At 40.3% G+C, this 11,659-nt stretch overlaps 1 protein-coding gene across 1 annotated transcript in view; it reads left to right on the plus strand.

Annotated features, from left to right (window-relative positions):
- LOC102211872 (protein piccolo) overlaps nt 1-11,659 on the plus strand; it is a 28,608-nt gene that overhangs the window by 11,304 nt on the left and 5,645 nt on the right. Inside the window, exon 7 of the mRNA XM_005733550.1 lies at nt 11,321-11,436. Coding sequence (XP_005733607.1) covers nt 11,321-11,436 — 116 coding nt within the window. The remainder of the gene's footprint in view (nt 1-11,320; nt 11,437-11,659) is intronic.

Here is an 11,659-nt window from a genome sequence, read left to right on the forward strand (position 1 = left end):
TGCAGGTATTTGTGTAACCTTGCTACTTGATTTTGATTGGTTAGAAGTTATATTTGGTTATAAACTTGTAGTTCACCTCTGTTTTTATACCACTGTGAATGGAATAGCCTTTGCTGGGAGTGATAATGCTGTCTGTATATGTAGTTGATATTTCTTGGAAGACTTGATGGGATTTGTTCAAAAACAAAAGTTTTTTTTAGTTTCAGGTAGGGCTGCTCAATTAATCGAATTTTAATCACGATTACGATCTGGGCTTTCAACGATCATTAAAAATGACTGAGCCGATTATTAGCCCCTCCCTAATTTATCCGCGACACCTTAAAGGCCGGTCCGTGAAAATATTGTCGGGCATAAACCGGTCCGTGGCGCAAAAAAGGTTGGAGACCGCTGATTAAGAGGACCCGAGGGAAGCTCGGAAAGCTAAGCAGAAGTTATTTGGAGAGTGACTGCCGTTGGTTGAAAAGAGAGTTTAAAAAAAAAAACTTCAGTGGTGTTGCACACTATTTTATATTATTTTTTTAAAGTCATTGTTAACCCTTTAAAGCCGGTCAGAGCAGCACGCTCCGTTTTGTGTAACTATTTTTAAATCCCTGTAGAACCTGAACCGTGTAAGCTAGCGCAATAATTTGTTTTGCATATGAAACCGGAGGAGTTGTACTTACATCTGATGCCATCAGCTTGTCCTCGGTCACGGTTTCGTTCCACATATAGCTTTGCAAAAATTGCATAAAAAGCGCTTGCAGGAACAAAAACATAATATTCCAGAAACACGCTTTGCTGTTCCTATCAGCTGTTCGTAACACTTCCCACAGTGAAATGATGCACCTGCTGTTTTCTTTGCAAATTTGCATCATAGGATTGTTTTTTGTTTTTCCTGCAGTATATAAAAAATGCTGTATCTCCAAAATAAAACTATGAAGACACTCAAAATAAATTTCCTGTGGTGGGAAACTATTTTTTGCAACTTTATTGTATTTAAAGTTTTGAGGGATAAGCCTCTTAAATTTCTCCAAGTAGAAATATATGTAAACAAAACAAAAGCGATTTTCAATTGTTTTTGTAGTTTATTGCACTTTTTTGCAATTTATTTAATTACTATGGACTTAATGCATACATATTATTAAAATATGGGGTATAACAGTTATTTAGCAACTTGAAATGCTCCCACAAATGGCACTACAGCATGTAAAAAAAAAAAATATAAGCTCTGGTGGACTTGGTTCTATAGTAGGTCTTAAAGGGTTAAATAAATATCGTCAAATAATCGTGATCTCAATTTCAGTGAAAATAATCGTGATTATCATTTTTGCCATAATCGAGCAGCCCTAGTTTCAGGGATGCACTTATTGTGATTTTTGGTGATCAAAGGTCTCTTTGACCTCATAAAACACCTTTTTGGCCATAACTCTAGAAATTTTGCCTAATTTGTTTGCTAAATTTAACAAAAATGTCTAGTAAGACAAAATGTTTTGATTTCAAAAGATTGGCGGTGAAATGTGGACAGACATCAATGTAAGCTGCTGCTTGACTGGTTGGTGGAAGCAACTTCAAGGTGGTTATTCCGGTTTTATATTTTTAAACATGTAAACAAATGTGTCTGCATGTTATCGACTCTACAAATTACATGCACACTCATATTATTATTACATTTAAGGGTGGACAGTGTTTATTAACGATACAGGGTTGGGTTCAGGTTGCGCTTTGTCACTGACACTGTAATTGTAGGCTCAGGTTGAAGTACAGTCTGTTGTGCCTTATCATTACACAGGGAGATCAGATTAAGTCACCACAAAGGTCAAGGTCATTACCACCATCTAGTGGTTGTGTTTTAGTTTGCAAGAGTCAAGTGTTCTGGGTATCTGAATTTTTCCTTGTTGCCATTTCCAGTGCTTGTTTGAAAAAAAGCTTTTCAAATGACCCTATGTAAATAAAAAAGTGCACAGATTTACATTTTAGCTCAGACAACTTTACACATAGTAGAAGAACCGCTGAATTAGATTAGATTTTTAAATTGTTGAAAATAGTTCTAAAGAATCGTACAGTCTGAAAGCATTTGTCTCTGTCAGTAGGCCACAGACACTACACAAACCTGCTGCTTGTGTTAATACAGATTTCTAACTAATAATGAGAATATTTGCCATCTGTCGCTGCTCATTTTGTCAGTGAATTGGTGTAAAAGTAAAGCTTTCCAAAAGTAATGAAACGGAATATTACACTGGAATAAGGCTCCAGCTAACAATGTATTCATCATTATTGGCTCTAAAACTCACTGTCATCCAGTTTAATTTCACTTTAGACAAAACGGCATCAAATCAAAAGCTCTGTCATTTTCTTCTTACTCAAAAATAAGAAATGATAATGATAAAATTACACAATTACTCAGTTCTGGATCATTTTTTCCGCTTGTTAATAAATTCAATATTTCTACTCAGTAGTGATATTTTATTCAAGGTAGCAAGAATTCAACATGTCAACATTCAGCATCAGAATATGAGCAGAGCATCATTAACACAAATACTAAGGCTTATATGCAGGAACATGACTTAAAAAAAAAGTATTTAGTAATGATAAAAAAACCCATAGGCAGATTCTTAAATCTAGTTAAGATGTTTAGCATATGTAAAATATCACAGATGGTGTTTAAAGCCAAATATGTGGGCGTTGCTGGACATCTGAAATGACTACTTTCCTCAAATTGTATTCACCATAGACTCAGAGACATGAAATAATAGTAGGGTGGTGACATCACTGGTTTAAGTGTGAGGGTCTGAGGCTGGTGAGTGCAGCAGAGCGGAGATGGGCACCGGGCAGAGAGCTGTGTTGTACATGTGGTCATGTTGTCTCACTCCTTACTGCCTCTGGGTAAGTGACAGCACCACTCATGTTGAATGTGTCTCCATCAGCCGTGCGCGTCTTCTCGTATAGGGCTGTAGGAACTCTTGGTTCATATCATATACAGTAGACTGTATGTACATTAGCCGCATCCTATTTCACCTTCTTCCTGTTGTTGCTGGTTGGGTTCTTGGCTGAGTAAAGACCGATGAGGTCAGAAGAGGGGAAGAGATGAGTCACTTCCTAGCAGATCGTTTTCAGTACTACGATGAGGAATATTTGGTCAAAAAGACATCAATAATATGTTGATTGTTAGATGTTTCATATTTTATTGTATCACTTCCTTGTCTTTAAATCTTTCTTTTAAAACTAATAGTCTGAATAATATCAATCAAGGAAGCTTCAAATATTAGTTGGCTCTGTGTGTTTTTCATTTTAAATTTGCTGGTATGGCCAAAATACTTAATGTAATGCTTTTATCTTGGAGAAATATATAAAAACTATAAATATTATAATTCTATAATTTCTGCTTTTGCTGTGAAGTAAAAAAGGAGATAAAGATAAAGGAGATAAAACTGCAAATTAATTATGTAACTGTAATACTTAATTAATTACTTAAATATTAAGAGAATATTGACTATTAATATTTAAACAACTTAACTATTAGCATTGTGGAAAATAACAAAGTGCAAATACTTTGTTACAGTACTTAAGTAGAATTTTTTTAGGACTCTGTGTACTTGAATAAAGTTGTCTGTTATTTTTCTGACAACGTTTTGCTTTTTAATCCGTAACTTTTGACTTTCTACTCCTTACACTGTCAAAACAGGCTCATTACTTTAGGGGAAAGTCACTGCATGTCCTCACAACATTAAAGTGATTTGAACATAAATAGAGGGAAAAATAATACATAGAAGCCTTGTAAACAATACAAGCGAGCTACTTTTTACACCGAATATATTTCAGAGCTTGTACTTTTTCACTCTTACTTAAGTAAAGTTGAATTGGTGCTTTCACCAGAATATTTTTAACACTATTAGTAGAAGTAGCTGTACTTCTACTTAAGCCACACTTGATTAGCCACTTGTTATCAAGCAGCTAATCAAGGGTTAGCAGCTTGATTAGCCGCTTGTTATCATTAGGTAGCAGGTAGTGGCTACAGCTAATGATAAAATGAAAATGGTACTCAGTATTGAGTATTTTCCTTAGGTGTACATGTAATTTTGAAGATATGGTAATTAAGGTGTGAGGACTAAATATTAATAAAGTATTAAAGGAGATAGAAGGTTAAAGTTTTTTGTTGTTGAAATACTCGTGTGTGGCAGTAAATTGGAGGAGAAAGGTATGTGAGAGTTTCTATGCTATTGAGATCTTTAGCAGAGCACTTCAAAGAATTGTTAATCAGATTACCTGTAGGGGGCACATGTGGACAGAGATCCAGATTTTAGGAACCCCTCTGCCTCAGTTTGCTCCCAGGTTAAGTCTCTGAAGTGTGTCAGAGTGGCCCACTATGTCTTTATTTAAGGTACAAGTTCACTGGCAGAAGGTGGCTGAAGTGAGCAGCATGTGTCAGGAAGTGTTATTCTTTCCTTGTCTGTTGTGGTGTTTGCATGACTCCGACTCTGGGTGAGATTTAAACAAACACTGTGTTGCCTGTTGTGATTGGTGGTTTTGGCCACGTTGCGCAGACAAACTGGTTGATGTGCATACAGTGCAGTCCCACTTGCCTGGAGCCACACCTGTCTTTTGTCTTGTCTCTTTTGTGCCCGTCCAATTTATCTACTGATAGCTTTCTCTTAATGTAATACATACACTTGTCCTCATTCCTGTCTGATTGTATCACAAACCTTACTTTCTCTGCAGCTTTCTCTCTCTGCTCACATACGCAACCTCGTCTCTATTTTTTCTTTCCTTCTACATGTTGTCTGCATGCTTGCTGTCCTGGCTGTGTCACTCCACTTATGTTTCCTGCAGCTGAATCAAGCTGGAGCGACAGAGCACCGCAGAACATATATCACCCTCCCCTCTCCCCCCTCTGTTCTGAATCACGGACCTCCCATTCCCTCTCTTTGCCTCGCTCTTGCTCTCTGTCTCGCTCTCTTTGGCTCTGTCCCACACTCCCTCTCTCCACCCAGTTTCTCCTTGACGGTGAGTCCTGTAACACTCACTAAAGAGAGCAGCTTGGCTGACGCATTTTCTCCTACCTGCCCATACCTGCAGAAAAAGGCGAGGGGAGGGAAGAAAAAAAAAATTCCTTTCTCTGGATCTGACCTCTCTACCACAGCTCTCTTCAGTTTCCTCTTTGCGGCGGTGCATTGGTTGCCCTCTGGTTTTCCTCATGGAATACGAATGACTACAGCAGCTTTCTTTTTGCCACCAGCTGCCCTGCACCATTTCTGCTTGCAGCTTTTTGCCAGAAGATACACTAGTTGTGTGCAGTATGAAGATGTAGCCTTGTTGGAAGGGTGGGTGGATTTAACAACTTTTAATCAGAGCCATGTTTCGGGAGAAAAAGATCAACGCCAGCTGCGAGAGTGTGCGTCAGGTCGGCTATAATTTAGGCTCACATGAGGACAGAGAAGCTCTCACCCGGTGAATTGGCAGAGGTCTCGCAGAGCACTGAGATAAGTGAACGTTTGGCCAAACAGAGAGTATATTGAGGTGATTTTTATCATTAGTGCTCGTTGTTTTTGTACTTGATTATTTTTAGTAGTGATTTGTGTTATTTAAGCTAGAGAACCTGTTGGAAGACAGTGTAGCAGTGTTTAGGTAAAACTTATATTAAGTGGTGACCTTTCCTAACCTTTATATGCCCACTTGGGTGTTGTGCTAGGAATATCACAGCAGACATATCTTGTAAGCATCGAAATAGACATTAGAAAGCTTCACAATCCACTTAATGCCGACAGCCTGGAGCCTTGAAACAAGAGTGCTGACATCTAAAGTGGGACTGCACTGCAGAAAGGACACTGAGTAAAGAAACTGGGTAGATTTTCTCTCCTGTAGCATTCAGACATCATCTGTGCTACAGTGCTGTAAGCAGCAGCATCATTACATTAAGCCTGCTGAGCTCTGTCATTTTCTCTGTCACCTTATACACTGCTGCAGTACTGACCCTGCAACATGCGTCACTGAATACATAGGCCACCATCCCTGGACTGCCACCTCTCCAGCATAACTAGACTCTAATGATTCCCTGCTGCTGCTCCTGCTGCAACAACAAGAGTCCCAGCTTAGCTCACGGGCTCCGTTCAGACACAGCAGGTCCCGTCGTTGGTTGGTTGTGATGGAGTATCTCGGGGGCAAGCTGTCAGTAGCTCAATCTCAGGTGTCAGGATGGGTGGGAAATGTCCGTCGCTCCCTTCACGGGGCACTCAGCTTTTTGTCCACCTCGGCGGAGAGGGGAGGCAGGGGAGAGGACGATACCGGGGACTTCAAGAGAACCAACTCCCTGCGCTCCCTGGCCTCCCGCAGCAGGGAGTCCTTCCGCAGGTTTTCCCTGCGCAGCCAGCAACGCCTGTCCTTACGCAGACGCACGGCACCCAACACCCCCACTGCTGTAAGACGCCACACATACACACACACTTTAAGTACAGAAACATAGCAGGGAAGCACTGATTCCAACTTTCATCGCTGATGGTTTTGCAAACAGTGAATCGGGGTATCTAGAGATGAGGCACTAATGTGACTCATAAGTTTTACTTTTACATCTGTTGGTGATAAATAAAGCACAAGTGGAATTCAAGTCATTTCATAGCTATGTCCATGTCACTGTATTAACTGCTGCTCCTTCATCAAGTATTTGGTCTCTAGCCAAACATGTGAAGAACTTAACCACATGCTGCCTGATGCACAGCCCTGCTGCTTCTCATCTGTCGGTTTTTGTGGATTATTCTCATCTCCATCTTGTTTTCTTTGGAACAGCGTAGTGTTTGTCTCTCTTTGATTAGCAAATCCGTTGTGCTACCTGTTCTTCAAGTGATATAATTAGACACAAGGACTGAGAAAAGGGCTGATAAACACTGAAATTGTAAAATATGTCTATATTTTATAATATATATTGTTTATTTATTTGTACATAATTTCTGTCCCTTGTAACCTGGTCTGCGTGAAGGACAGATTTAAAAGTCCCTGAGGGACGTGTGCCTTGCAGTGAAGTTGTTCCTATATTCATGTCGACGCCTGTTTGCTCAACTGCTGTCCAACACCTCATGAGTCACAGCACCTAAAGATAAGAGGTGTTTTCATGAGATCTGTGTTGCTATTAGTTGTGTTACCATGTCTAAAGTTAGTTCTACACATCAGCAACTGTTGTTGTGGTCTGTGGGAGTAGCGTCCGCTCCCACTGACTCAGTAAATGATCCCTAATGATTGAAAGCTATTGAATTGATGAGAGGAGGCCGTGGATTTGAAAACTGGAACTACACATTTCTCACAGAGCACAGAGAAACTGAAGACGGTTGAAAAAGCCATTACCGCTAGCACATCTAGACACAAGGCTTTAGTTTCGTGCCCTATTCAAGCTGTCGCTGCTGTTTGTGACACGTTTTTGGTCCGTTGTCTGAGGTGTGAGCTGCATATTACAGTTATACGTAATTGTTGTTTTGATCTATTCATTTATTTTTGCCAATTCAAATCAGTAGCAGAAATGATACCAGTATAATGTTTATTGTTTATATACTCATCCAGAAAACCGGCCAACTGGGTTAATCAGAAAGTAAAGTTTTATTTTTTTTATTGATTTTAAACTTTTCATTCTCCTGTTTCGAGAGTGATTTCTTTGCAGGTCTCATAAGGAGTTGAATCAGTGCTCCATGATTTTCAGTATAGCTGTGGTAGTATAAACAAACGGTTCTGCTCTGACATCTCATAGCTAGAAGTCACTTGTAATCTCAGATGACTTCCCAAAATGATCGGTTTCCAAATCCCCTGACTAAGTACTCTGATATGCAATTTCTGTTATAACAGATTTTATGTAAATATAAACTGCTCTGAGTTAAAATTGTGATTTGTGAAAACATGGTATGTTTTATACCAAAGTGGTACGAATGTGGCCACCACAGACTGTAATTGGAGAGTTGAATGTAACCACATCACCCATTGCTTTGCCTTGATGTTAGACATTATGGTCTTTCCCATGTAGGTGTTTAGGAGCCTGAAGTGACCATCTAATGAGTTATCACCCACTAACTAAGGCTGGTTACCAATAGAGTATGACCAGTTTATTTTTATAATCAGAATAGTGGATTTTTAAGACAACATCTGTCCTTAAAACCCTTTATCTGTCAAGCAACAACTGCACCGTAATAGATACATGGAAATTACTGCCAGAATTTCAATCACTTCAATCACTTGTGTGGGCTGTTGGTGCAGTTAACTGCTTCATAAACAACTTTTTTTATTTTATTTATTGACTGCAATAAGCTCTAAAAAGCCAACATGGTTGAGACAACCAGTTCAGTGACTCATAACATCTCAGGTGACTCTTGGCAGACAGCTAGCAGTGCTAACTGAATCTGTTGGCGCCCACCTGTCACTCAGAGTAGCCACACCTGTAATAATGCAACCTTTAAGCAGTAATAAAGTTTGAAAGGGTGAAATAGAAAAAAGTACATTAACACTTCAAGTACAATTTTCACAAAGTAAGAAAGTTGGTTGTTTTTGTTGTTATTTTTGTATATACGGGAGGATTCCCTTTAAGAGGCAGACACAAAGGCCTATTCAGGAAACTCAAATTTTAGGCACTTCTGCTTTATTTTTCAACATGTTTGTAGCAGTTTCTGAAATTTACAAGATGTAACCATGTATACACGGTGAAGGGAAACACATTTGATCTCAAACAATCTCCCTGTTTGCAAACCAGAAAAACAAACCCCAGACTGAAAGTAATCCTCTAAGTCAGGTTCAGCACACTCTGAGCTGAAATCTTAAGCCAAGTCAGGTTTCTTACATTCTTCTCTCTGTTCTTACGAACTGCTTTGTACGACGGCGAGACCTCGTCTGTATGCAACACTTGTGTAATGAAAAATATATACAGCACTGTTCGGTTTTCCTTGTAGGGTTTCTCGTAATGTAAAACTTCTGACATGCGGCTAAAGCCCATTTGCTGGCATGAGATTAGTGCTCACGGGAGCAGTTGTTTTGAATATCTTTTAGGATATTGATATTGATTGCTGGGGTGTACATGAGTGCCCGCCAGGCATATTTTCCCACTCCACCAAGGCCAGAGGGATTGAAGCAGATGAGAATGGAGCGGTGAGTGCTGTAAGTGTGATTGAATGTGTTTTTAGGGCTTTTATTACCCTGACATATATAAGATGGACAATGATAGTCATCCTGAAATACACATACACATTCCTCGATAGCATCAAATTGTGGTACAAGCTTGTATCTTAGACACTGTTTATGTAAATAGAATGACTATATCGAAAGATCTCTGCCCCTGATGTCAGACCATGAGGTAACAGAGCCCTTCCCTTTTCAAGAAACAGCACTGCAGCTACTCGCCTTTCAGTTAACTGCTGAGGACGTAACAGTCGCTGCTGCAATCGGCAGCCGGTGCACTATCAAAAAGTTTCCAAGGCCCTGCTCCAGCCCCTTCCTCCGCAGATTGTCAGTCAGACATATTTAGTGATCAGCCTTTTCTTTCCTTCATCCATCCATTCATCCGGGCTTTGTTATGTTGTTTCCCCTGACACACCCTTCCTGTCCAGAGGAAGTTGGCTATTGCTAATGTTATTAAGGAAAAGCCTTCCTCCTGAGAGCTATAGCTGCTAGACCTGTCAGTTCAGTCGGTTTCCTTCATCTTTTCCACGATTACTGCAAAGGTTGCACCTGTGAGTGTTCATTCAGCGAAGGTAATTAACAGCCATAGTGGATATTTTTTTCCCTTTTTTTTTTTTATATATGTGGCATTGTTTGTTTTGGGTGTTTAACCAGTACATCTGTCTAACCTGGCACTGTCTGTTGATTGATGGAGATTTAAGTCAGAAAAAGACACAGAAAGACTCCAGCTAAAGTTCAGTTACCAAGGCTGGTTGAAAGCTGCTATTGTACTGAATAATAAAAGCTAAGAGATTATGAATGAGCCTCTAAACAGCTTTACAACCTCTGCTTTGAGCACCCTGCCATAAGTACCTGTGTAAAGACTGCTCACTACAACATGTTCCAGCAAAGGCAGTGTTCCTCCTCTGCACTGATCTGCTGAGGGAGTGTTCTGGGCGTGTTTAGGTTGAATAGCACACATGTACACATTGGATTGGAATTTTTATCACCAGAACTTTACAAGGCCTATTTGCCTGCAGTGATAGCAGTGTACAGCAACATGTGAGGGTAAAACTGAAAGATGACATAATATCAGCAAGTGTAGCTGGAAGCTTTCACAATCAAAACTCCAGAATCTTGTAGCTTCACATGCTGGATTATGATCATTGTAGACCAGAGAAGTGAAACATTTTACTGGCTCTGCCCAGGCAGTGTGTGCATTTTTTTTATCTTTGCTTCTGTATCAGAGTCACTCAGGACTCAGATATGCAGTTTTTAAGGTTAAGTATTGGTGCTGTAAGTCCTTGAGAAGAGGTTATGCTGAAGTACCAAGTGCTTTCTCAGATGCAGGGAGTATTGTTGAATGCCATTCTGGCTGTTTTCACTTTTCCTGTTGGGAAGGGCTTCGCTGATGAATGATGTCCTGTGTTTTTTCCCCTCACACTCACACTTTCTTCAGCTGTTTTGTTTTCCCTCAATCAGAATTTCACACAGTCACACTCTTCCTCATGTGCTCATTCTTACACCTGTTTTGCAGCACCCCTGCGTCTCTGCTCTTATATAAACAAAGAAAACATTCACAAAGCTTCAAGTACGAGTGCTCTAATCTGCCCTCCGTGCTCATATAAGCACAACTACTGAGCTGCTCTCGCTGTTAAGGGGCCTGGGCAATTACAGAGCCAGGTGTATCAGATTTCTTTGTCCAGCCCTTAGGCAACATCTGAGGACAGAACGATTTTCTATTGTTTTGTTCTATATAGGCCAGGCTTATCAGTTCTTCTGCCTCTGTGAGCTCCGTGTGGGTTTGAGACAGTATGTCCTCTGTGCCCGCCTCATTAAAAGAGGCATGGTTCAGTAGGCAGGAAAAACACACTCGATCACCCAGCCGCCCACCACCATCTCTGTCCCCACTCTGGTTCTGTCTCCATTAACTCATCCCTTCACCTTCCATTACCCGTCTTACCACTGGTGGCTGCTCAAGAACAGCAGCGTGCTGCTCTATCTGCAACACTGTGTGCTCTTCAGAAATAATTTTAGTTATGATGTCAATTAGCTACTATTACACTTTATCATTCATTAATGTTTTGTTGCTTGGCTTCCTATTAGGGATGTGAATGGTCCACAGATATTAAAGACTTGTTCACTGCACCCCACTGATTTTTAGCTATTCATGTCTCTCAAGCTGGTTGTCATCATTCATTGCTCTTCTGTTTTTTTCCCCTAGGTACAGCAGAAGCAAAGTGTCAGTGGTGAAGAGGAGGTGAAGGGCTCAGAAACACCGGTCCGTGAGACTGACAGTCAGTATGGGACCTGGGAGACGGGACTACGCACTGATGATAGGTAAATATACAATAAAAATGACATGCAAATACAACTAAACTAGGTAAATTAAAAATGTCTAGGCTACTTCAAAACAACTAACTTAGAAGAGAGGCCAGGGTTGGGCTGGCCAACACTCCTGCCTAGGGATGGGTATCGTTTAGGTTTTATCCGATACCGGTGCCAAATCGGTACTTTTGAAACGGTGCCGGTGCTCAAACGGTGCTCAAACCGGTGCTTAAAG

This window comes from Pundamilia nyererei, unplaced genomic scaffold, assembly GCF_000239375.1.
Source record: "Pundamilia nyererei isolate P.nyererei 1_Seehausen unplaced genomic scaffold, PunNye1.0 scaffold00053, whole genome shotgun sequence".
Taxonomy (NCBI): Eukaryota; Metazoa; Chordata; class Actinopteri; order Cichliformes; family Cichlidae; genus Pundamilia; species Pundamilia nyererei.